This window comes from Anarhichas minor, unplaced genomic scaffold (genome assembly GCF_050575085.1).
Source record: "Anarhichas minor isolate MPS153535 unplaced genomic scaffold, ASM5057508v1 ptg000033l, whole genome shotgun sequence".
In the NCBI taxonomy this organism is placed as follows: Eukaryota; Metazoa; Chordata; class Actinopteri; order Perciformes; family Anarhichadidae; genus Anarhichas; species Anarhichas minor.
In genome coordinates, this window is record NW_027466479.1 from 12,956,167 (window position 1) to 12,979,452 (window position 23,286).

A 23,286-nucleotide genomic window follows, 5' to 3' on the forward strand; every position below is an offset into this window, starting at 1 on the left:
ACACAATACATAGAACAATTATTTGCTGAATATACTAGAGTGTGCTTGTACAGTGCAGCACTGGACCTTGAGACCTACATTAATATTCCTTACAGTAGGCCAATAGCAGCAGGCTGTGGCCCAATTTAGCCCCAAAGATCAGATACCAGGCCAAAGGGTTCAGGAGACACATGCGGTTCAGCGTGAAGTCAGTAATATCTTTCCACTGCAGGAACAAGAGTGCTTTCTCAGCTGTTGGTTGGGGTCTGTATGTGGCAGACACTGTTGCCCACCTGTCTGAACCAACAGAGGGGAGGAATGGGTTAATTTACTAATGTCTACTAGTGTCTACTTCATACAACAACGGCCATTTATCAATAGATGAAATCCTTTGACGCCAACATTTAGTTGTTTGTCTGACGTTGTGAAGTCTTTGGGGTTTGAACTCTGGCTGTTTCTGTGATTGGCTGCATGTATTAAGTGCATATAGAAAGCTAAAAGAGCATCACTGGCCATGTCTTTGTATTGGCATTAGGAGTTTGGCTGTTTAACAATACAATCAGTGCAATCGCTGGCTGTTTCTGTCTCATGGTTTTAAAATACATTCTTATTGACCGAGACAGTGATTAAATGAAGTGTGTTGGGCTTGAGCAAATACAGTAGTTGATTATTTGTCATCTATTCAATGCATAAAATGTAAAGCTGCAGCGCTGGGGCTGCATCAGAAAATACAAACTCCCCTTCACTATTTCTCAGAGTCCCATCTTTAAAGAGTAACTTCACACCCTTAACACACATCACTTGATGTACATGTGTACTACTGATATAGTATATATGTGCATGATTGGTTAATAAAGGGTTCTTACAAGTACAATACAATCAATCAAGTCTGCAGATGTAAATGTTAACAATTTGTTGATAAGAAGATGAATTTTGGTTCAGATAACTTTGCAGCACTTCCCCAGGATGTAAGTGGTCAAATAGTCAGTTGAAGCAGTCCGTTGTTTCATTTTAATAACCATAAATGACAGATGTTTTTCTTTTTGTTTTGCACATGTTTAAACAACAAGACTAACTCTAATACTTGTGTAGATGGCCTAAAAAGGGTTCCAAAAATGTGAATACTTTATAGCTACGTTTATCCCTGCTCAAACTCAAGAGGACAACCTGACCCCCCTCGATCCAAGCAAATGTCTTGGAGCAGATGTTGCTTCATATCTGACTTGTTGCACGTGATACGCCTACATTGAGCTCTCCAGGTTTCAGACCGTTGTGACCCAGAGGGCAGAAATAGCAGCTGAGTCCTGCGACTGTCATCTGGCACGGCTGAGAGGTTTCTCCACAGAGATGACTCGATGACGCCCATCAGGACGATGTTTAATGCTCATAGCACATAATTACAAGACTATCATTTGCAAAGATTACAGACAGGGAAAACTATGCAGTCTAGCTGCCACATTAATGTGACGCAAAGAGCCTCCTGGTGTTTGTATGGATCATTTGTGAAGCGACTAAAACAGATTACAACTCACACCGTCGGATTGTTTGTTTGAGAGGAAGGTAGCAGGTGTCAGATTAGGAAGTGCGTGTTACCTAGCAGTAGTTTGCGTAGGGTTGCTGGATTGAATTCCGCTCTGTTGACTAATCGCCTGCATTGCCTCATTGTGAGGCATATGGCTGGTCAGTGTGAAGGAAAGAGATACGATGGGGTCTGTGCCTTGTTTCAGTGGCCTTCGATTACAGCTGGAGGTTCGTTCATCTCACAACAGTGAGTTGAGCTTGGCAATACTGTCTGCACATATCAGCTGAGTTTGGGTACAGTCCATATAATCATGTATGTTGAATGTCTGGGACATTTATGGCATTCAATATTAAATGAAGAAATAGAGATTACCCATTCCAATTCCTCCATTAAACTCATTATTTAGACATATTTTTTCATCCTCCTTTATTCCCACATAATTTATTGAAGTCAGTTTTATTCATTCTAATATTTTTCAAAATTCTTTCAGTTTATAATAATGCCACTTTTGACCAGAAAGTCTTTGTCTGTCAACCAAGACAAACACGACAGTAAAAACTGGAACTGAATTAAGATAACTTGCAATTAATAAACTCTGTTTAATAAACGTAATGGGATTATTTCACAAGTCTGTGGTTGTATATTATTGTCTGTATATATTATTAAATTCTTCATTTAATTAAATTTTTTTCATTCGAAACAGAACACATGTTGCTTCTACTTAAAGATAGGTATTTTCTTCAACTTTTCTTTATTTATTCCACTGCACTCAATTCTCTGTCTTTCCTCTCTGCCTGACTCCAGTCTCTGTTCCTTCTTAATCCAATTGTGTGATACGTTCATGTGTTCATGGCATTGGTTGTGACTGTGGCAGAGAGCCAGACAGCTCGAACAGAGACAGTGTTCATATAAACCCCACCGCATTGGCCACGTTTAGTTTCTCTCTGCACTGACATGTGCCAGCTTTTTGAAAACAGGGAGCCACAGCGTGGGAAAGTTGAGCAGTGATTCGGTCCTCTATAGTGATCCTCTGCTCAGGAACCAGTGCTGATCTCTCAAGAAAACACTTTTCTTCTGCCATCAATAAAGTGAAACAACGCACTGTATCTCAAAACAAATACCTAAGATTAGAAAGGTCCCAGCTTAAGAAACCAGTCTTTTGTTTCTAGGTTTGTCACCATGGAAGGTTTAATAGAGCGGCTGGAGCAAGCTGTGACTCGCCTGGAGAAGATGTCCGTCCCGATGCAGGCATCCAGCGGCATGGCCAATGGGAACTGTGTCAATGGCATCGATGGAGGCAAGTCTGTGCCTCAGCAATACTCAATGCTAGCAACACGTTAAACAGGCACCTGATAAACTGAAGGGAAAGCTCAACTAAGAGCTCTCTGTGTTTCTCCAGGTTTGTCTCAGTGTGTGGAGGCCTTTGACGACCTACTGAGAGGTCCGTTGTCGGAGTACCTGAACTACAGCCGCACCATCGGAAGTGAGGTGGAGAAACATGTAAGTTGTGTTTGATTCAGTCACTGAAGTCTCTCTAAACACTGTCGTCTTACTGTTCAGCTGCCAAAATCCAGATGAGAGAAGAGAGGAGTTAATCAAAATGTAGAAAAGGACAGCACTCTTTGTCGGAAAGATAGAAATACAATATATATATATATATATATATATAATATTTTATACCCACTTCTGAAACTAAATATACACCCTTGATACAGAGTGACTATTCAGAGTGTAAAGTCCCACCGTTCCACACAAATGTTGGATGACGATGATGAATAAGACACCTGCCCATGCACACACAGGCATGATCTGCAGCAGCTGTGGGAGACAGATGTTACCAGCTGCTATCCTAACAATCAGTACAGGTTTGTCAGTTTACTGTGGGCAAAAGCAACTGTTAATCATTTTTTAAAGTGGCACAGATCCATCCCCTAAAAGTCCCCCAACTTAATGGAAGAGCAGTATTCATTTCTGAAGTATCTGTTTAACTCCAAATGTAACTCCAGATGGTGCCCTCAGTTTGAAATGTTTTGCTGTGTAAATTACTTGAAAATCTGCTGTACATGTGTCTTGCACTTCAATATAAAGGCGGATTGCTCACAGGAATGAGCTGAGATCCTCTCCAAAGGGAGCACAGATACCAGTGGAGCAACTAGTGCAGTCTGCCTGTGCTAACTTTTATTAAATGTATGAACCAACATGGATTGTCCTGCTTTAGACCCAGCTTACATATGTGTGGCACTGGAAAGCTGCAGGATAGTGATGTTTGTGTATGGGAGGGCCGTGATCCAAGGTTTCCTGTCTTCTACAAAGGATGGGAGTATGACTGAACTTTGACCATACTTTAATTTATCAAAACGCTAGTGGACCACCTTTTCCTATTTGGTAATGACCTGTACTCCCACTAGGACTGTGAGTGTGTTGTGTTGTCACCCAGTTGGCAATAGTAGCAGCGTTATGTCCTTTGAATAAATCCAGAACAGAAGAGTAAAGGCAGGAAGAGAGAAATCACAGCTAAATGTAAAAAAAAGAATGCTTGTATTTGTTCCTCCGTACTTTGATAGAAGATCTCTATCTCAATGTCACATCACTGAACGGGATGAGAAGGAGGGGGAGTGTGTGAGCGAGAGCCAGAGGTAGTTTCTTGAAGTTTGCAGAGCTCCTTTTATGGACAAAGCCTCCTTGGTGGTTCCCTTGGCCCGCGACTGGAGGTCTCAAACACACACAGGACACAGCTGGTTGGGACAAACCCAGACTCTGTGTGTGTGTTACAAAATTTTCTTTTCATGCCTAAGACAGATTGATTGTCTGCCTAGATTTTAGTCGTGAGAAAACAAAAAACGTAAACACAAGAGAATGAAAGACTTGCAAACCTTTTTTTCATTGCACTGTAACATTTTCTATACTAGTATACACAATATAGTTACATGCCGCTTGTTACATTCCATGTATTTTAACCCTAACCGTATCCTAACCTGTCTTACTTTGGTTCTTTATGATCGACAGGCGGACATGGTTAACAACGCCCTGCAGAATCAGAGAACTTTTCTCAAGATCGCCGCCACGCACCAGAAACCTGCACAGGTACAACATGCTGAAATGGTGTGACAGCTGTGTGTGGTCACTGGTGAATTAACGGAAGCTGTGATTCCAGTGTGTTGTATTTAAATTGTATTGATCCTGTGGCATCCAGCATCAATCCCACAGAGGTTATGTCAATGTGCACTCAACTACTCTAACTTATTCTGTCAGGATAATATCAGAATGTTCGACCTTTGATTACCTAATTCATGATAAATAAAATTATTGAAACCATTACTCTAGAAATATATGCCAATGTGCCAGTTATTTCTGACACTTTCCCCTTCATCCCTGAGATATGCTTTACTGTAAAACTAAAAGTTTTACCACTGTAAACTAAATCAAAACCACTTTTACTGCATGGCAAACAACAGTTAAAAAGGGGAATTAATGGTTTATTATTAGCAACAGAAATCATGTGTGCCAACCTTCATGTCATTAACAGTATTAGTTTTATTAGAACCCAACTGAACCTGGTGGAAATGATGAGTAATCATTTAAATGTGACTCGATACCATCATGATGCTTAGCTGCTGCTAGCTCTCAGTTAACTGCAGCAGGTGATGCTCACAAGATTCAGTAACAAACTGCATCAAACCTTTCACATCTGACATAGAAAATGAACTGTATCTCGGAGCGGTGTGTCGGTCTGTGTCCTCCCCTCTTGCGTTCCCCAGGCCGGGCTGTTCACAGAGGGATTATGCTGCTCTTTGACTAAGAAAACGCCAATACAACACATTCCCGACATGATCACGTATAGAGAAAGGGGGGGTGGGAGAAATGTGTGTGTGTGTGTGTGAGAGAGAGAGCTGATATGATATCATCCCATTGGCCTTCTGTTTGTGTTGTGTGTCTGTGTGTGTGTGTGTGTGTGTGTGTGTGTGTGTGTGTGTGTGTGTGTGTGTGTGAGTGTGTGTGTTGTGTGTTACACGGCTGGCAGAGCCCACCAGGAAGTGATTATTCCCTATCTGTCAGGTCATTGGTCAAGAGGCTGTGAAAAGAGCATTCAGTGATTGTCAGAAATGCAAACGAGGAAGGAGTGAGTGTTTTACAGAGAGAGAGAGGGACTGACCCAAGAGAGGGGAGGAGAGCGATATAAGGGAAGGAGAGATGAACTTCTGCATTACTGGTGGCCAAATAAACACAGAAAAAGAGATGAAACAGAAGTCTTGTCCTCTTTCCAAGTATGTAATTATCGTAGAGCGCTTCTTTCATCTCTTTTTGAATGTTTCAAACACATACTAGGGTTTTCTGTCCATCTTCTAATCGAGATTAGCATCTAGCAGAGCAGATGCTAAGTGTAGACGAGATTAGTACTAAAAAATTTAACTTGAGACTTAAAAACAAAAAACATTCAAGTCCTTTTCACATACCTTTGTAAATCCTGAAACAATGAAAAACATAATGAACACCGTGCAAGACGGCCCTTTAATATTTTATTAGTAGGCCTATGTGTATGCATTGAAAGGTCTTAGCTGTAAAAGAAAAACCATAAAAAACACTAAGAACTGGTTTAACAGCAAAATATTTAGATGTCATATGATTTTAATTGTCAATATTCAGGTTTATCAGCAATACAAACTGAAAAACATGTAGCTTGACTGGTAGCTTGCTGGAAAACTTTCCCCAAAAGACTTAAAACAGCTCTGGCATCTGGTAATATGACTGTACTGTATAGTCAAAACTGAGAATCTCATAATCCAAGATAAAAGAGCTAATCAATTTTATAGCATTTTTAGCAATCTTATGCCGTGTTCATGTCGTGTGGGATGGAAGGTAGCGATGGAGAAGACCTTGTTTACGACTTGCGAGCGTTCATATAATTAGACAACTCAAGATGGTTATATGAATGTGTTGGTCGTGTGAGGGTTAGAAATAATGTGCATTGACAAAATATCACTATATCCTTTAAATTTAGGGTTAATTAGGTTGGAAGACAGGCATTAGTTGACGTGAGGCGTTCTAGTTTGTTTGACTTTTTAGCCACTGGTCCCAGTAGCACTGTGAAATCCTCATGGGAAGTTGTTAAATACTAATGCTAGCAACAAAAAATGTTCTCTCTTTACAAATTTTACTCACCAGTACAGTCAAAAATACCAGTTAAGCTCAGAATATGGATGTATAAACCCAGTGTCATGTCTAAGATTCTCTAAAAAGCATGTTTAAAGAAATGCTCTATGAGAAAGCTCAATGCCAAGCTGAGGCTAGTGGTGCTGAGGCTCAGTTCTCTATTCACAGTCAACATGACCCATAAACCCTTCAATGCACACACACTCACACACACACACACACACACACACACACACAAGCCAACTACCATCAGTACAAACCCTGTCCTGAAAAACCTTCACAAACAAACACAAACACACATTTGTCGACCTCACTCATTCATCTGTATCTGTAGTCCGCAATGCAGATCAGGCATATGAGGACAAAATGTGTGTAACCAGTGTCCTCCCTCTTTACACACACACACACACACACACACACACATACACAGATAACAGACTTCTGGCCATTCTCTGCAGCGCAGCCCCTGCTGTGCTCTCTGACTTTTTATGGGCATGTTCTATATTTGAGCCTGCGTGTGGCTGTGGGTGTGTGTGTGTGTGTGTGTGTGTGTGTGTGTGTGTGTGTGTGTGTGTGTGTGTGTGCGTGTGTGTGTGTGTGTGTGTGTGTGTGTGTGTGCGTGAGTGTGGGTGTGAGAAAAAGAAAGTTAGAGTGAAAGAAAGTAAGCGTCTCTCTCATCTGACCTCAAATTGGCCTGTTAGCTTTGTGTGTCTGGCAGTTCAGACACACTGTAGACTTTCACAGTTACAGTTGTTCTCCCATTGTCGCCGTCCACTCTGCACCTTTGATCCACTGCTTGTATAGGAAGTCAAGGCTCGGACGCTGTGCTTTTGTAACACACTGCCCATCCAATAATGTGAGCCGACGTTTTTAAACCTTTTATTCGGCTCATTCCCTTTCTGTCTGTATCTCTGCCTCAGTTGACTTCTTATCCACGTCGTCATATGGAGGCCTACATTTGCATTTAGAAACGTTTACTTTTGGGGCACAGTGGGAATTAGGATTCAAGTCATTGTGTTAATCTTAGTCCAGAGATTATTGACCGTGTAAACTAGTTCGAACGAGCCGCTTTAGTTCAGTCTTTGATTGAATTAAGTTCTCCTGCCTTTGTGCTAAGCTAACCGCTTCATGAAGCTAGCTCTTCCCAAAGGTTAGCTATTCTGCTCCCAGCAAGAAAAAAACACTTGAATGGACTAAACACATGAAATACAACATGTTAGTTAGTGAGCTTTAGAAGTGCTGGTGGCCAGGCCAGCTGTTTCCCATTGTTTCAAGTATTTATGCTAAGCTAGGTTGGCTACTGGCCATCATACAATTAGCTTAGCTTATCTTAGTGTAAAGTAATATGTGTTTGTCTATGTAAGACCAATGTAGATCTATCTGTGCTTAGGAATGATGCAGTTTTTGTTCCCACACTAGCTGTGGTAGAAGATTTGAAGAAATCATAGCTTGTCCTGAACTGGCAAATTGCTGAAGGGAAAACATACATGAAAAATTGATTCCTGTTTACACTTGATACCAGCATGTACAGTATATCTGCCAGAACATTTTCAGGTTACAGTGCACTTGGGAATACAGCTAATACATGTGTGTCTCTTCTCACTGCACAGCCTGATTGAGTGAGGGGAAGTCCACTGACTCACAGAGTACAAGTCATACTTTCAGTGGAAGCCGTGATGACTTTGTTGTTGTGCGACGTAGAAAGGGACAGACGGCTATAATGGACGCTAGCAGCTGCCAGAGAATGTGCCCTTGCTCTTTATTCATTTCCACAGAAATAGTAGAGCTGAAAATATCAGTTGATTTACTGTTAGTTGAATCTGCAGCTATTTGTATTAACAATTAGTTGTCATACGTGCTGATTCCAGCTTCTCAAATGTGCAGATTTGATTCTTTTTTTGTTGTGAACTGAATATTTCGAGGTTATAGGTCAGAAATTTAAAGACCTTGGAAATTCACGATGGGCATTTTTCATGGTTTTTGAACATTTTAGAGACAAAACATTGAATCAATTGATTTAATTTGAATAATCTGCAGAATAATGTTACCTCAAATCACCCTCACCATCCATTCCTACTCAGTAAACCCAGTACACAAGTATGGTAGCTGCTTTGGAGAGGGAGGATATATTGCTTTAAAGCTCCTCGCACACAGATATTAGCTGGATTTAGTGAGAATAAAAGCAGCCGGAGGAGCAGAGAAAGGAGCGTCTCAGCTTATGGAGATCATGTGCAACTCATTGGAGGAAGAATTCGTTGGGAAAAAAGGAGAACATCTACTTCTGTTTTTATTGCTCCTTTGCACGCAAGCATAGGAGCTGTATTTTCATATATAAAAAATACACTTGAATTAAAACAGATATGTTTAAATACACTCACTTTCACACACAAATGAACTGCGGGCTGTGGAATAAACCACACACTATACAGCTAGAGATACTTTACCATACATCAGGTTGCCTATATAAACTGATGTTATTAAAGCAAATACACTGGCTTATCTTGATGCATGTCATAAATCAGCTACTTCAATAACAGAGCAGTGTTCTGCAGCTTCTCATCTCAATAAAGAAACATTTTTGTCACAGCTCATTAACAGTAAATGTTTCACATAGCAGCCAGTTCACTGGAGATCAGAACAAGAAAGCTGTAGCAGCAATTCCCCAAAGGAAACATTGTGTTCCTGAATATATGTGTGCGGGTGCATGTGTGATAGGTAAACTGTAAACACTGGAGGAGCAGTATGCCTTACAAGGCCAGAGGGATCTCCCCATGAACCGAGGAATGTTTCAGGAATGAAGCGATGGGGAGGGGAGCGGAGGGCTGGGAGACGGGCTATACTGTTGCTGAGATCTGGAAGATCCAATGGAAAAAAGCTCTGGCTAATAAAATGAGTTACTGTCCTGTAGCCTAGTTCACGAATTACTGACTGGCAACGAGACCAGGCTGGGTATGGAGGGTTGGGGAAACAACATTGGGGTTGTAAAAACTAAAGCATCTAAAATATGTTGAGGAAGAAAGAGGCTGTCATGTTTTGTTAAAGACAGTTTTCTAGCTCTTGGGGCTTTTTGTAATTTGATTTAAATCCAATATGTTGTTTAGAAGTCCCAATATCCTACCACTCAACCTCGCTCTTTCATCTTGCATACTCCTCTCACACAGACATTTTCTCCTGCATCCTTCTGCTCACCTATTCTAATAACTCCCTTATTCTTCTTCTGCAGACGGAGCTGCACGACCTGCTGAAGCCGATTTCGGATCACATCCATGAGATCCAGAGCTTCCGCGAACGAAACCGCGGCAGCAGCCTCTTCAACCACCTGTCAGCGGTCAGTGAGAGCATCCCCGCTCTAGGCTGGGTGGCTGTGGTAAGGAAGAGTGCAAAGACACACACTTATGCACACAAACACACAGATATCTACAGGAAAACACATGTAAGAAGATGAGAAGCACATAGACACATGTATATAAATGGATGAAACAAACTCACCAAAGGAAACTCTTAACTTCTCTGCTCAGGTAGACATTAATCCACTATGTCTTTACATAATGAATAGTTGTTTGCGTCTCTATTCATGTTCAAAATGTTAAATACGGCTCCTTTAATTGCAATTACGCCGTCATATTAAATACATAAAATCTATAATAATGTTGCATTTAGACAGATTAGTATAAATAAACACAGCCTTCCATGTTTGAAATCCAGTATTTGTTCCTCTGTCCTCTCATCAGTCTCTGTTTCTCATCATAACAAAATACATTTTTCTGAGTTTAGGGATAAATATAATTTGGATTTAGATCAAAGCTTTTCCACTTGAGTACTTAAGAAAAAGCCTCTGGAGCAGGCTCTGGTCAGTGTTCGTTGCTGTCAGGAGGGCACTTTTCCACACAGGTCTAATCAAACATCACTATGTGACTGTCACTATGAGCTCTTCTGCTTTTTGCTCTCAAATGAAGACAAATGCTGCTGATAGTCAGATACTTTCTCAGAAGTCTGTATAAGAAAGTTTTGACCTCACACTGCCACCGCCACAATGACAGTGAGGTAAGTGTTTTCTAATGAATTTTCATGCCTCTCAGAATCAGAAGCCGGTTCCGTATGTGAAGGAGATGAACGATGCTGCCACCTTCTACACCAACAGAGTGCTGAAGGACTACAAGGAAACGTAAGTCAAAACCATAGCAGTGATGTTTTAGCCCATTTACTACGGAGCATAAATACTTTACTTTACTGCAATTTTGATCTAGAGATTCAGATTCCTCTAATTTCTTGTCAATCCCAGGCAGCCATTGATTTCAATAGTTTCTGCACAGTATGAAAGTGAACATGCAGACGTGTGTAATCCATCACAGTGAACATTAACTATGCATCCTTTTGAAAGTATTGCAATATTAGCAAAGCAATTAAAAAGCAGCATCAATCACACTGACTCCAAAAAGAACTAGGCTGCAGGAGTTTATTTTGTTACCTTTCATATCCTGTTGCATTGTGGGATATTCTTTTACCAAATAGCACAATATGCAATATTCCTGAAAGATGCATTGGATTAAATTTGTATGACTTTAATAAACGACTTCTATCTCAGAAAGTTCATCAGTGAAATGCTTAATTTTACATGATTTCCTTTCTTTACATCTTTCATGGCCTTCTGCTTCAATCCATCCTCACATCCCCTCCTTTTGCACTCCCTCACTCTGCTCCATCCTACCTTACTGCTTACCCCATCTTCCTTTCTGTTTTCATCTGACCATCACATCTCTCACCAACCTTCCCAGCGACAGGCGTCATGTAGACTGGGTGCATTCTTACCTTTCAATCTGGACCGAGATGCAGTCCTTCATCAAACAGCACCACACTACAGGACTGGTGTGGAGCAAGAGTGTGAGTACAGCTACTTCTCCTCTAAAAGCTAACAATACACTTGCCTATAAACAATGCATTACTCCTGTAACAACTTGTTTATTATTTCATCTAGTTTCCATTTGCAGGCCTTGATATTTTTATATCAGAGCTCAAATTAACTCCTGCTATTTGCGTACACTTCCATTTTTAGTTATGGAGCAGCCGGTTACATAAACCACTGCAGAGAGCATGAATGAATGAATGAGCTTCTCTCCAGTAGCTGCACCCTGCGGGGCTCCATAGAGCTCCCAAAACCTCTGTCACTCCCACACACACTTCTGTTTATGGATGTCAGCTTTGGGACTCCTCTGCACTCACGCTCACTAGATCCCAGAGATTGTTATGGCCCGAAACCAAATCCTTCCACACACACTTGACCTTTTTTGTCCTTGTTAGCTGGAAGTGTTTCTCATCTTTATTCAGTCAGGGAAAGCCGTGGTGCAATTTCCCTCTTAAAGAAACAATTTAGCATTTTGAGAAATTCACTTATTCACTTTTATTTGATTTGATTTTGATTTTGCTCTAGTCGAGAGTTAGATCGACACAGACAAATTTCCCCTTGGGGATGAATAAAGTATATTTCTATTCTATTCTAGATAAGGAGACTAATACCAGTTTTGTGTCTGTGTGTCTGTACGGTAAATATGGAGCTATAGTCAGGAGACAGTTAGCTTAATTTAGCCTAGCATAAAGATTAGAAACAGCTAGCATGGCTACATCGAAAGGTAGTAACACATTGCATCTCATTTAGTTAATTTGCACAAAAACTTAAAGGGTGACTTTGTTATTTTTCCACCTGGACCCAATAAGTGACTATAAGTTCTTGGCCTGGAACAGCAACTTCCTGAAACCCTGGTGTATTTTAACTGTTTCCCCCTGTTTTAATTCTTTATGCTAAGCTACATTAGGCTAACTGGCTGCAAGCTGTAGCTTCATATTTACCATGTTAAACTGCTCCTTTAACGTCAAACAAACGATTAGGTTAAAACCTCTGGTGAAGCTAATGCTCAACAGCTGTGCATGCATGTGTGTTTTCTACATGCAGAAACTTGAGAGCTTGCAGAGGCTGTTCGTGTGTCAGCTGTTGTCCCTGCTGTCAAACGACAGAGCTGAAGTGTGTGTGAGAGACTCGGGTGTGTGTGTACGTACAACGACGGGAGTGTATGGTACTAACAGGTGGTCCTCAGGGTTTACTTGAATGGAGGTTTTCTTCACAGACGAAGCCCGACAAAGAGACTGTGTACACACACAGTCTGCGCCGTAACTTAAACTGCAGGGCTGGTCCCCCTTTAACACAGCCGTCATCTGCTGCTCAGATAAGGGTTTAGTGACACGCTTACACTCTGACATGCACAGGCTGGTGTATGGAGGTGGCTTTACACACACACACACACACACACAAACACACACACACTGCCAATTTTAGTTAGTTTATATGCTTCAGATCAGGCCTATGGCAAAAAGGAATCAGTTAAGTACATTCTGGATGAGGAAACGTGGGTGTTTTTTGACCGAAAAGTAACACAAAATCTTAATTATTATTATCTTATTAATCTGACAGTCTTTTCTCAATATAGAATGCCTTAAAACAGTGAACATTTCCATCACAACTTCACTACAAATCCCAAGGTTAAGGTTAAGCATTTTAGCTTGAAAAATGACTTAAATGATGAATCGATTATCAAAATAGTTACCAATTCATTTTCTGTTAATTGATTAATTGTGACCAAACACCCCTCAAAATCTAAAAAAAGGACAGAAATGCCCTCAAACAAGAAATGCAAAGTTCTCCTCTGCCTCAGACAAACGTGTTTGTGTACACCCGTACACACACAAACACACAAGCAGCCGCGAACACAAAGAAGCAGTCAGATGGTTTTACAGCCATGCATGAACACACCCATGCTGCTTCTAATCCAGTGGTATGCGCTGAGTTGTTTAGTGTAACAGCTCAGCATTGTTCAGCAATGATATTCACGACACATGTGCCTCGTGTCAAAGGGCACGTAGTCTCAGCTGTACTCAGAAACGCATAAATTGACAGTTGAACTGCTGTGATAGGTGTGTGTGTGTGTGTGTGTGTCGGTCTCTGGCAGCTGTGCAAGGTCTTCAGACTGTGTGTGAATGTGTGTGTGTGTGTGTGCGTCTCTTCACTGTAGTAGTCGATAGGTGGCTGTGCACTTTCACTGTACACAGCTTATACGTACGCAGCATTAGTTAAACCAATGCTGCTATTCATTGTAGACACATCGAGGTGGACTGAAGATGACCAGAGCACTGATTATAGGTCCCGATTAGTCTAATTACAAACTGACACTGCTCAGCCAGCGACATGTTTCAAAGCTACAGGACTTTATTTTATATTCTAGCAGCTGATATCCCAACGTTTCCAAAGAGGCCAAACATTTCCAGTAGATTTCTTTTGGGAAATGTTTATAAAATATTGCACTAGATGTCTAGAATATTTCCATTTGCTGAATAGTCATGGGTTTGAATATTTAACCCAGTGAAAACATCATATAGCTTCAATAAAGAGCTGTAACAAGCTGGTACAAAATATATAAATGGGGTACTGACAGACAGAGACAGTAACAACCTTAAAGCTGCTTCAAGGGAAATAAAAGTGCTTCCCCATTATCAAAGTATCTCACTAAAGATGAAAAGTGTTTTTTTTTTCTCATCTTCATGTATGCAGAGCACAATCACCTACACACCATGGTCGACTGGTAAAAAGACAAGCTTGGTGATATTTCTTGTGCAGTACTCCCCCTGCTGGAGAGATATGTTACTACAGCTGTTATCTCCAAAATAAACTGCTGTTTTCTCGCATTTAAAGCTCACAAAGCAAAAAGGCAATGCTGCTATCTAACATTTGCCTTTTTCCACCCTCCAGGGCCCCATCGCTCCTCCTCTCTTTGACCCCCCCAGTGCTCCGTCCTGTCCTCCTCCTCCTCCTCCCCCCGGCCCACCGCCGGTCTTCACTGATGATGACTCCCAGCCTCAGGCGGGCAGTGCAGTGGCCCAACACTCAGCACTCTTTGCCCAGCTCAACCAGGGCATGGACATTACTAAAGGTGGGTTGAATGAAGGTTATACAATATGCATGTGCAAATGACGTACTGTAGCTACCAGTAATGACACAGAGATCATGCCCTGATATTTAATTTAATTAAATTAATTACAGAAAATGTAGTGGAACTGTTGAATGTTTTTCTATTACATCCCTGCATGTGCATACATCATTTCTCCTCATGTTTTCCATCTATAGGTCTGAAGCATGTATCGGATGGCAAGAAGACCCATAAGAACTCCAATCTGCGTTCGCAAGCAACACCGACCAAAACAAAGTCCCCAGGGACTGTGAACTCTCCCAGGGCAGCAGTCCAGAAAAAAAACCCTCTGCTGGAGCTTGAGGGGAAGAAATGGAGGGTGGTATGTGAAATGTTTACTTTCTCTTTGAGGGATTATTCCCAAAGTAAGATACTATATTTCCATCTGGTGGTAAATCCTGTATTATTGAATCTGTACCCTTGTGGTTGCAGGAGAACTTTGAGCAGAAACACGACCTGATGATTGAGGAGACGGAGCTCAAACAAGTGGTCTACGTCTTCGGCTGTAACAACTCCACCCTGCAGATTAAGGGCAAAATTAACTCCATCATCATAGGTGAGCACTCTGAAAACAGACTGAACATTTTTTGATTAAATTCATAATTTCTGATTATGATCTTAATCTGTATTGACTCTCTCCAGACAACTGCAAGAAGATGGGTTTGGTTTTTGAGAATGTTGTTGGGATTGTGGAGATCATCAACTCCAAGGGAATTCAGTTACAGGTGAGAAAAACATTTACAGAATACATTGGCTTCAAAGGACTCTCAAATTGAGATTCTAAACTCTGTTTGAATATCATTAGAATCAGTTGTTTTTCACATCAGTAATTGCAAGATGTCTGTCTGTAGGTGTTGGGAACAGTTCCCACCATTTCCATCAACACGACGGAGGGCTGCCAGGTCTACCTCAGCAAGGACTCCCTCAACTGTGACATCGTCAGTGCCAAGAGCTCTGCGATGAACATCCTGGTACCACAAGATGAGGAATATGTGAGTGTCTTGAGATCAGGGACAAGGAGGGATCAGGAGCACTGCATTTGTCCAGTGTTTTTCCTGAGTCTTTCATGTGTGTAGTTCTTGTTCCACAGTTGCGTTCACAGTTACCTTCTTGGTTATTCTACAGAGGGAGTTTCCAGTACCGGAGCAGTTCAAGACCGTTTGGGACGGCTCCAAGCTGGTGACAGAGCCGACTGAAATCGCAGGCTGATTGACTCTTCGTCTTCATTACCACCGGCTTATCATTGATTTTCTTTATTTTTGAATAATCTCTGTCCGAGACATAAAAGGGATTAATGCGACAAACTAACTTTTGGTCCACCTGTTGTTCCTGTATTTGTGACTTCATGTCTCACTAGCGCTTTGAAACTGTTGATTATGAATAACCAGTGAGTAGGTTGATTGTCCCTCTCTACAAAACACATCAACATTGTTATGACTGTACTCTATCAAGATTTACCGTATGAGAGCAGAAGCACCATTTAGACCACAGCAGTAAAACATTTTACAGAAAAGGCTAAAGATTACATAACATGCACATACATTCAGTGGCCAGGCAGACAAAAATAAGAGTTAAGAGTAGGACTACTTGGTATATTTTCTATCTAATGAAGTGTATCTTAGATATCTCTTTAAATGTGTAGAGGGCATGGTAGTCACTAGTCATGTAGTATCATGTAAAGTGTCTTCAAAGCACTGTACAAATAAAATGTATTATTACTGTTGCACTTAGTAAATGAAGATTATGCAACACTGCTCACTATATTTTGCATTAACAGCAGATGTCAGTCTTGCTAGTGTTTGTATTGTAAAACCAATCAGGTCAGACGAATGTTACAATGTCAGATTCTGTAGAAGTTATTAATTCAACGTGAAATAATGAACTAAATACTTAGTTATTTCTGAGAATGCTTAGAAATCATGTGACGAGCACTGCATTTGTACACCTTTGACGGTAGTAGTAACTTTCACACTTCCTAGTCTCCTTTGTAGTATTACTTTGTACTAAGATGTAGCACATGGCACCAGCATAAGATACATAAGACAGTATACACCACTAATGCTTTTCAAAACTTTTAATTAACATTAAAGCAAATTGATGTAATTGTGTATCATTTTTCAAATAAAATCAAAACCCTCTGTTCTTGTTTGTTAGAGTTTTTTTGCAAAAGAGAGCTGCACCTGGCAAGACATCAGCATCAAAGAGACCAAAACAAAACAAAAAATAGCAAAGTCTTACATGGAAAACAGAGAAAGACTTCAACATCCAGGAAAATATAAAAGATTTAGAGATGAAGAAAGGTAGGTAAGACAGTCACAGAAATAATTACAATATTTTCAGTTTGAAAGTAGCTAAAAAAATCAAACAAGAAATTTCAGTTTATAACTGATTTCAAACTCTGGCTGCACGGATGAGACGAGTATATCAACACAAGAGTTTCAAAGTCTCCTTTCAGTGTTTGATGACCATATTCCCCTGAGAGTCTTGAGTAAAGAGCATCTCGTCTTCCTCATCTTGCTCCACAAGAGATTTATAAGCACCCGTTCGCACCGTCACAGAGCTTATGTTGCTCTTGTCTTTGAGTGGACTCCTAGCTTGCAGACCTCTGTGCGCTATCACCCGGAAGCCTTCAGAGTCCTGTGTGAACAACATGGCCAGACTGTCCTCATCGACCTCTCTGCAGCACAGCTTCGCTGCCGTTTTCTTTAGAGGAGAGCTGCTCGGTTTGGTCCACTTGAACTGTGACTCAAGGCTCTCCTCTTCATCGGCGCTTTTCAACATGCACAAGGGAACATGTTTTCGAGGTGATCTGGTTTTTGGCTCTGTACATTTACGATCTGAAAGAGGTTCAACGTGAGAGAGAGTTGAGTGCTTTCTTGGCGACTTAAAGGACAACAACTTGCTGTTTTCTTTCTCTTGAGAAGAAGGAAAATGTTTGAAGGATTTTTGAGTCGAGGTTCCACCTTCCACATTAATCTGAATACCAAAGGCGTCCTCACTTCGTAGACTGTCCAGGAAGGCTGGCTCAGAGTCGCTAACGTCCTTCACACCGTCAGAATATTGGCTAAAGGTGAACAGTGGGTCCTGACTCCACGCCTGTGGAACTGGCTGACTGTCACCTGGCAATAAGGAGGCTGCAATGAACCTCCTCTTCCTCCGTGGTGGATTTAGCTCCTCATATTGCTCTTCTGCTGCCTGCTGCTCCCACAGTGCTGCTTCAGGCTCAGTCACATTTTCCCTTTCCCACTCATGATTCACTCCAGGCTCAGAGTTATACAAGTCAAACATTTCAAGTCTTCGTTTTGTCCCCGATACTACAGGCGAGGGTGCAGTTAAGGCGTGTGTGGCCGAGGAAGATGATGATGAAGAAGGCTGCACTGGATCCATGTTTGGCACTTCAGAAGTAGACATCTTATTGAGAACTTTAGGCAGAAGGTTCAAGAAAAAAGCATTATGTTAACACAAAAACAAATGGTTGTTTCAATGTATACATTCAGCAAGTCAATGGTTTACTGCAGCTTTATCAGCTTCTGACTGATGCAGCGAAATATGGTACTCATCCTAAGAAAATGTCTTAGCAGAGTTTTGCAACATACCTCTGCCCTGAGGTGTGAAAAAGGTTGATATAGAGCTCTGTTTGGTCTTTGGCATCTCCATTTTGGTCTGGGTGAAATTGAGTGCTACAGCCAAACAGTATCCTCCGCCTCCAGCGAAGGGATTCAGCAGTTTAGAAATGGGAGGAGCGTACCGTTTCTAAAAATAAAAAAATCAGAAGACATGCAGGTTAAAATGCAATCCTACTAAGACACAAAGTGCAAAAACTGAGGAAATGGCTACTGTTAAGATGATATACTGGAAGTGGTAGTGTGTTATTAACATCTGCTGTGAACAAGTTATTAAATGTGTTCATTCACTGCTTTATTGATTAGCCATAATTGTGTTAGTTTAGCTAACTAGTTTCCACATTTACCTGTTTGGCTTTTCCTTTCAGTTGCACAGTATCAAGCCAAACTCCACATTCCTCTTGAGCAGAGGTCTGCAGAGCTGGTTTGGAGGTCTTCATAGTGGAGAGTGAGGGACAGATCTGTAATACATGAAATACAAAATTGTATTTGTGCGTAGGATAACAAAGATTTTTGATATACGTCCGCTGCATAATTTATCACAGGCAATATTACGTTCCTCATCTTTATCTAACGCTAATTCACACCACAATTCTTCCATAATCTAAATTACGCGACTGGTGTTGACCAGTTAGACAACTTCACCAACGGATAATTTAACGTTTAATAATCCCAGTCTTACTTAGATTCTCCATTCAACGCAAATCATCATATCATATTTGAACTGGCCTCGTCGGATTTTACCTTAATGTTTCAGCTTTCCTTTGCGGTTCCTTAAACTCTTTTAATCTACCTTTTTGTTCAGTAATTTTCCCTCAATACCGTTTGAGTCTGGCGCCTCGACAACGGGCTCCCACTGACGTTTGCCTGAGTGAAAATGATGTGATTAAGCCTTGAAATCCATTCTTTACTCCTAACAACTCCTTAAAATAAGTGATATACATAGCCTAGTAATAAACTAACGTTACTTATGTTGATATGCTAGTATTAATCTAAATTCTATTTATATTTAGTGAGGCTCAATGGACACCTAATATTGTGACGTCTACGGGTCCTCACGGGAGGGTGTGTTTACATAGACGTCACAGCTGTTTGCCCAAGAGTAAGTAGAATGTCTTTTAATTTCGTTTATTAAACAATTATATTGAATAATTCTGCGAGTGTTGTACAATAACGGTCACTAATACAAATGTTAGTGTTCACAAACAGCTACCTGTATGGACCAGTTATAATAAATCATACAGGAAGTGCTGAAGAGCTAGCATCGACAGCTAACTTCGGGCTAGCTGGTTCGGCAAAACAACAAATTATAGGCTTTCTTCAGCTGAATGGTTTTGTCTAATTCTCCGTGAATCAGCAACTTCTTCGTTTACATTGTACGATTTTGAATCTTTCAACTTCTGTAGCATGGTAGCCGCGGGGTCTTAAAATGATTGTCAGAGCATTGCATTTCATATGTATAAATAACGCTAAGGCCTAAAAGTATTACATTTCGTTAACAAATCTCTTACATTATTTCCTTGTTCTTTCGTAGGATTGAATAAATACCGTAACGTATTGTGTTGTTGCGTTTAAAAAATGTTTTTGTGTGTAACGTTACAATTTACTCTGATGTGATGTTGTACGACAGTCCAGGTACTGTTTACGTTATGGTATTGGCTCAGTTGTCAGGAAAGAAAAAAAAAAAAAAAAAAAAAACAGCTCGCACCCAAACCACGAAATTTGCCACATACTGTGTTAACTTGCAGGGCTTACACCTCCCCTGATGTATCAACACACATCCATAATACCAAAAAGAAGAGCATATTTTGCTTGGTCGTAACTATCAGTCAGTAATTAGATACATTGTAACTTAAATATTTTTCAGATTAAGTTTGGATACATCAGGATCATGTTCCATGGGATTCCAGTTACAGGAGGTGTGGGAGGAGGTAAGCCTTTTGAATAAATCTAATGTATACAAATTAGGTATTTAAACTGTTCAATTATCCTCCTTTCAACAGTCAATTATAGTTAATGTCACTCAAAGCATGTCATTGTTTTTTTATTCCCACAGCTCCGGCCAATAAGCCCGAGTTATATGAGGTAAATGGAAAAAAAATGTTGTGCTTAAATTAAGTCTTAGAAAACAGGATTTGTAATAAAACCTAAAGAAACACACTCAGTAATGCAATTACAATTACCTGGTCATTTCAATCAGAAATATGTGATATTGTTCTTGTTAGCTATTGTAAAGCCCTTCAACACAAATCATGTCTTTTCAGGAGGTGAAATTATACAAGAATGCAAGAGAACGAGAGAAGTAAGTGTGTGATATATATTACCAATTACTAGCCTAATATGAACACAGAGGAACCCCGGCATTCATAATGTGGTTAGTGTTGTAACACCTCATTATTAACCCTTTTTTCTGAAGGTATGACAACATGGCAGAGTTGTTTGCTGTTGTGAAGACCCTTCAGGCCCTGGAGAAGGCTTACATCAAAGACTGCGTCACACCGAATGAGTGAGTTATACTTGAGTTACATTTTCTTTTCGTTTAAAAGACTAACAAAAATTCCTCCTCTGACTTTGGTTGTATATTTGTAATTAATGTGCAGGAGTTGTCTGTTTCAGGTACACCGCTTCCTGTTCCAGGCTGTTGGTTCAGTATAAGGCTGCTTTCAAACAGGTGCAGGGCTCCGATGTGGGCTCCATCGACGACTTCTGCAGGAAATACAGAGTGAGTTCTCATTTAGAGCAAAGATGATTTTATGACCCATTTGACTTTGTTCACAAATGGGCAATTAAGTTGTTCTACCAGTTAGAGTTTTTCTTGTTAAGGACGCCACTCTTGTCATTTTGTTCTCTAGCTCGACTGCCCACTAGCCATGGAAAGGATTAAGGAGGATCGACCAATCACCATCAAGGATGACAAAGGGAACCTGAACCGCTGCATTGCAGACATAGTTTCTGTACGTCCTCTTTCCGCTCCAACACATTAAACAGTCAGCGCAAACAGGAGGCTTGTTCTGGGCGTTTGCCAGAATAAAAGGCCGTCATTTTTTTACAAAATGATTTAGTGTGTTCAGTTAAAGCACTAAGTGGTTGAAGTGCTTTCACTTGATTAGACTCATCCTGTGGTCAGTCATTGAAGAAAGTGAATGGGTGTTGCCAGCTGCCAACTTTTATAACTCATAAAATCTGACAAACTAATAAAATCAGCGGTCCGTGTGATTATGGCAAAGACTGTGTGCCCTGCTTGTGTTGCCTACTGTAAAACAATAATATATTTCTTGTTGGTGATTGAGGAAGTCGTAATGATTGTGTGAGCACTGTCTCATTGTTCGTCACTTTTTCTTTCAGCTCTTCATCACTGTGATGGACAAGCTGAGACTGGAGATCAGGGCCATGGATGAGGTAAATATAAAATGGGTCAAACTTAAACCATAGACAGACTTAAAACAATTGCTTAACTGGTTCTTCTCTGTTGGTCCAGATCCAGCCAGACCTGAGGGAGTTGATGGAAACCATGAACAGAATGAGCAACATGCCTCCAGACTCAGAGGCTAAGGACAAAGTCAGCCTCTGGTGAGTTACACTGGACCACCCAGTTAACAGTGTTTATATTGTTTGCCATAACTGTTATCTATCTTGATTTTCATTTTTTCCCACCAGGTTGACCACCCTCAGCAGCATGTCGGCCTCAGACGAGTTGGACGATAACCAGGTGCGCCAGATGCTGTTTGATCTTGAGTCTGCCTACAATGCCTTCAACCGCTTCCTCCATTCCTCCTGAAGCATTTGTCCAACATTGATCCGTCTGTCTGAAATTCTGACTCTAATATCTATTCTGTTAAAAAAGGAACACTCTACTTTCTCCTTTGGGTTGCTGGTAGGGAGTGGATTTATATCTGTACAGGTTTTCTGTCTCATATCGACCCAATCCTTTCCTGTCATTTGATTGGCATGTCCTTTATTCATGTTGTTAACTATTTAAACTTCACCGCCTTGTATACTCCACTGTGTCTGGTACATCATGCCGCCCGCAGCTTTGCCCACCAGGGTCGCCCTGTGATGTGAGACGCTCCATTGACCTCTTTTCTAGATAAGCTTGTGTGATAAATCTTTTAACATTGGCTGTTTATTCTGCCCTGGACAAAACGGTTTACTTATAACTTTGTACTGTAATATCAAAAAAAGTCTAATTTTATACTTAGGTTTTGCAGTGCACAACAAAGAGGTGTGATACAATTATATTGGACAAAGAAAAGGTTGCAACAGCCAAGGCCTTTGTATTATTTGAAAGAAATATATATATATTTTCCTTCTTTTTGGTACCCTAATTCTATTCTAATCTCAGATTAGCAAATTCCGCTCTGTATAACATTTAGTTATTCTATCACGTTTTTACTGCAGGATCCTGCAATGGTTTTTGTCGATAGAGTAAAAGAAGCTGACATAGTTCATGGAAAATCAATGCAGCTGAAATAATTGTTTGAACTTTAAGATTAAACTGCACTTCAAATGAATAATTATATTGAAACTTTGGTGGAAGGAATTATTTGTGTACATTTGCTAGCCCTGTTTTCTGTTAACACACCTAATCCATCTTTCCTTGAGTGAGGCTTTGGTCACATGATGTGGGTAAAAGTGAGGTGAGCACCCCCCCTCCTCTTGCTAAATATGTTTCAACCCTTAAACACCATCAGGGGGAGCATATTAGTTAAGATTTATCATTGTAAATAATAGTTTTGATTTTTAAATGAGCATGTAACTTTTTAGAAATAAAGATGAAAAATCTACCTCCAACTTCATTTATGTTGTGTGTGAATAAGATCAATTTGTTTGTGTTATTCCTTTTTAGTCATAATATCATTGTTTTGACTGCCCTTTGTATGCATATGTGTTATTGTTTATTTTTTTCCAGGTGAATTGGTTATTTGCCACAGCAGCAGCCTAATGATCCATGACTAGATTTACTTGTGTGGCCCCGGGGCAGAAAGTAGCTGCTGCGCCC

General features: G+C 40.5%; 3 protein-coding genes across 5 annotated transcripts; 2 read left to right on the forward strand and 1 right to left on the reverse strand.

The window, feature by feature from the left end:
* The first annotated feature begins 2,680 nt into the window (after positions 1 to 2,680).
* Positions 2,681 to 16,417, forward strand: cap2 (cyclase associated actin cytoskeleton regulatory protein 2). Of its 2 annotated transcripts, XM_076106135.1 has the most exons (12): positions 2,681 to 2,798; positions 2,901 to 3,001; positions 4,508 to 4,585; positions 9,876 to 10,019; positions 10,732 to 10,817; positions 11,428 to 11,533; positions 14,448 to 14,628; positions 14,823 to 14,986; positions 15,097 to 15,220; positions 15,307 to 15,389; positions 15,516 to 15,656; positions 15,790 to 16,417. In XM_076106135.1, exons 1-12 carry the CDS (start codon positions 2,681 to 2,683, stop codon positions 15,871 to 15,873), a joined length of 1,410 nt encoding a protein of 469 aa, XP_075962250.1. In that variant the 3' UTR covers positions 15,874 to 16,417. The 2 variants fall into 2 exon arrangements, with proteins under 2 accessions (XP_075962250.1, XP_075962251.1); XM_076106136.1 differs by lacking the exon at positions 4,508 to 4,585.
* A 184-nt stretch (positions 16,418 to 16,601) lies between these two features.
* aunip (aurora kinase A and ninein interacting protein) lies at positions 16,602 to 18,727 on the reverse strand. Its single transcript, XM_076106137.1, has 3 exons — positions 18,635 to 18,727; positions 18,261 to 18,417; positions 16,602 to 18,086 (listed from the first exon to the last, which is right to left on the reverse strand). The coding sequence occupies exons 1-3, from the start codon at positions 18,725 to 18,727 to the stop codon at positions 17,116 to 17,118; spliced, it is 1,221 nt and encodes a 406-aa protein (XP_075962252.1). The 3' UTR covers positions 16,602 to 17,115.
* Positions 18,728 to 19,323: 596 nt separating this feature from the next.
* On the forward strand, positions 19,324 to 23,083 carry vps28 (VPS28 subunit of ESCRT-I). Of its 2 annotated transcripts, XM_076105958.1 has the most exons (10): positions 19,324 to 19,389; positions 20,155 to 20,218; positions 20,344 to 20,372; positions 20,552 to 20,589; positions 20,704 to 20,793; positions 20,904 to 21,009; positions 21,140 to 21,241; positions 21,633 to 21,686; positions 21,766 to 21,857; positions 21,945 to 23,083. In XM_076105958.1, exons 2-10 carry the CDS (start codon positions 20,179 to 20,181, stop codon positions 22,063 to 22,065), a joined length of 672 nt encoding a protein of 223 aa, XP_075962073.1. In that variant the 5' UTR covers positions 19,324 to 19,389; positions 20,155 to 20,178; the 3' UTR covers positions 22,066 to 23,083. The 2 variants fall into 2 exon arrangements, with proteins under 2 accessions (XP_075962073.1, XP_075962074.1); XM_076105959.1 differs by lacking the exon at positions 19,324 to 19,389 and having other exon boundaries at positions 19,407 to 20,218.
* The last annotated feature ends 203 nt before the right edge of the window (positions 23,084 to 23,286 follow it).

What these genes read in the sequence shown, in the direction of transcription:
- aunip (XM_076106137.1), bottom strand. Translation starts at nt 18,727, where the DNA reads ATGAAGACCTCCAAACCAGCTCTGCAGACCTCTGCTCAAGAGGAATGT. An exon ending in TGAAAGGAAAAGCCAAACAG is followed by an intron (nt 18,418 to 18,634) that starts GTAAATGTGGAA and finishes TTTTATTTTTAG; the next exon opens with AAACGGTACGCTCCTCCCAT. An exon ending in TTTCACACCTCAGGGCAGAG is followed by an intron (nt 18,087 to 18,260) that starts GTATGTTGCAAA and finishes TTCTGCCTAAAG; the next exon opens with TTCTCAATAAGATGTCTACT.
- vps28 (XM_076105958.1), top strand. Translation starts at nt 20,179, where the DNA reads ATGTTCCATGGGATTCCAGTTACAGGAGGTGTGGGAGGAG. An exon ending in TACAGGAGGTGTGGGAGGAG is followed by an intron (nt 20,219 to 20,343) that starts GTAAGCCTTTTG and finishes TTATTCCCACAG; the next exon opens with CTCCGGCCAATAAGCCCGAG. An exon ending in ATAAGCCCGAGTTATATGAG is followed by an intron (nt 20,373 to 20,551) that starts GTAAATGGAAAA and finishes ATGTCTTTTCAG; the next exon opens with GAGGTGAAATTATACAAGAA.
- cap2 (XM_076106135.1), top strand. Translation starts at nt 2,681, where the DNA reads ATGGAAGGTTTAATAGAGCGGCTGGAGCAAGCTGTGACTCGCCTGGAG. An exon ending in GAAGTGAGGTGGAGAAACAT is followed by an intron (nt 3,002 to 4,507) that starts GTAAGTTGTGTT and finishes TATGATCGACAG; the next exon opens with GCGGACATGGTTAACAACGC. An exon ending in CTCTAGGCTGGGTGGCTGTG is followed by an intron (nt 10,020 to 10,731) that starts GTAAGGAAGAGT and finishes CATGCCTCTCAG; the next exon opens with AATCAGAAGCCGGTTCCGTA.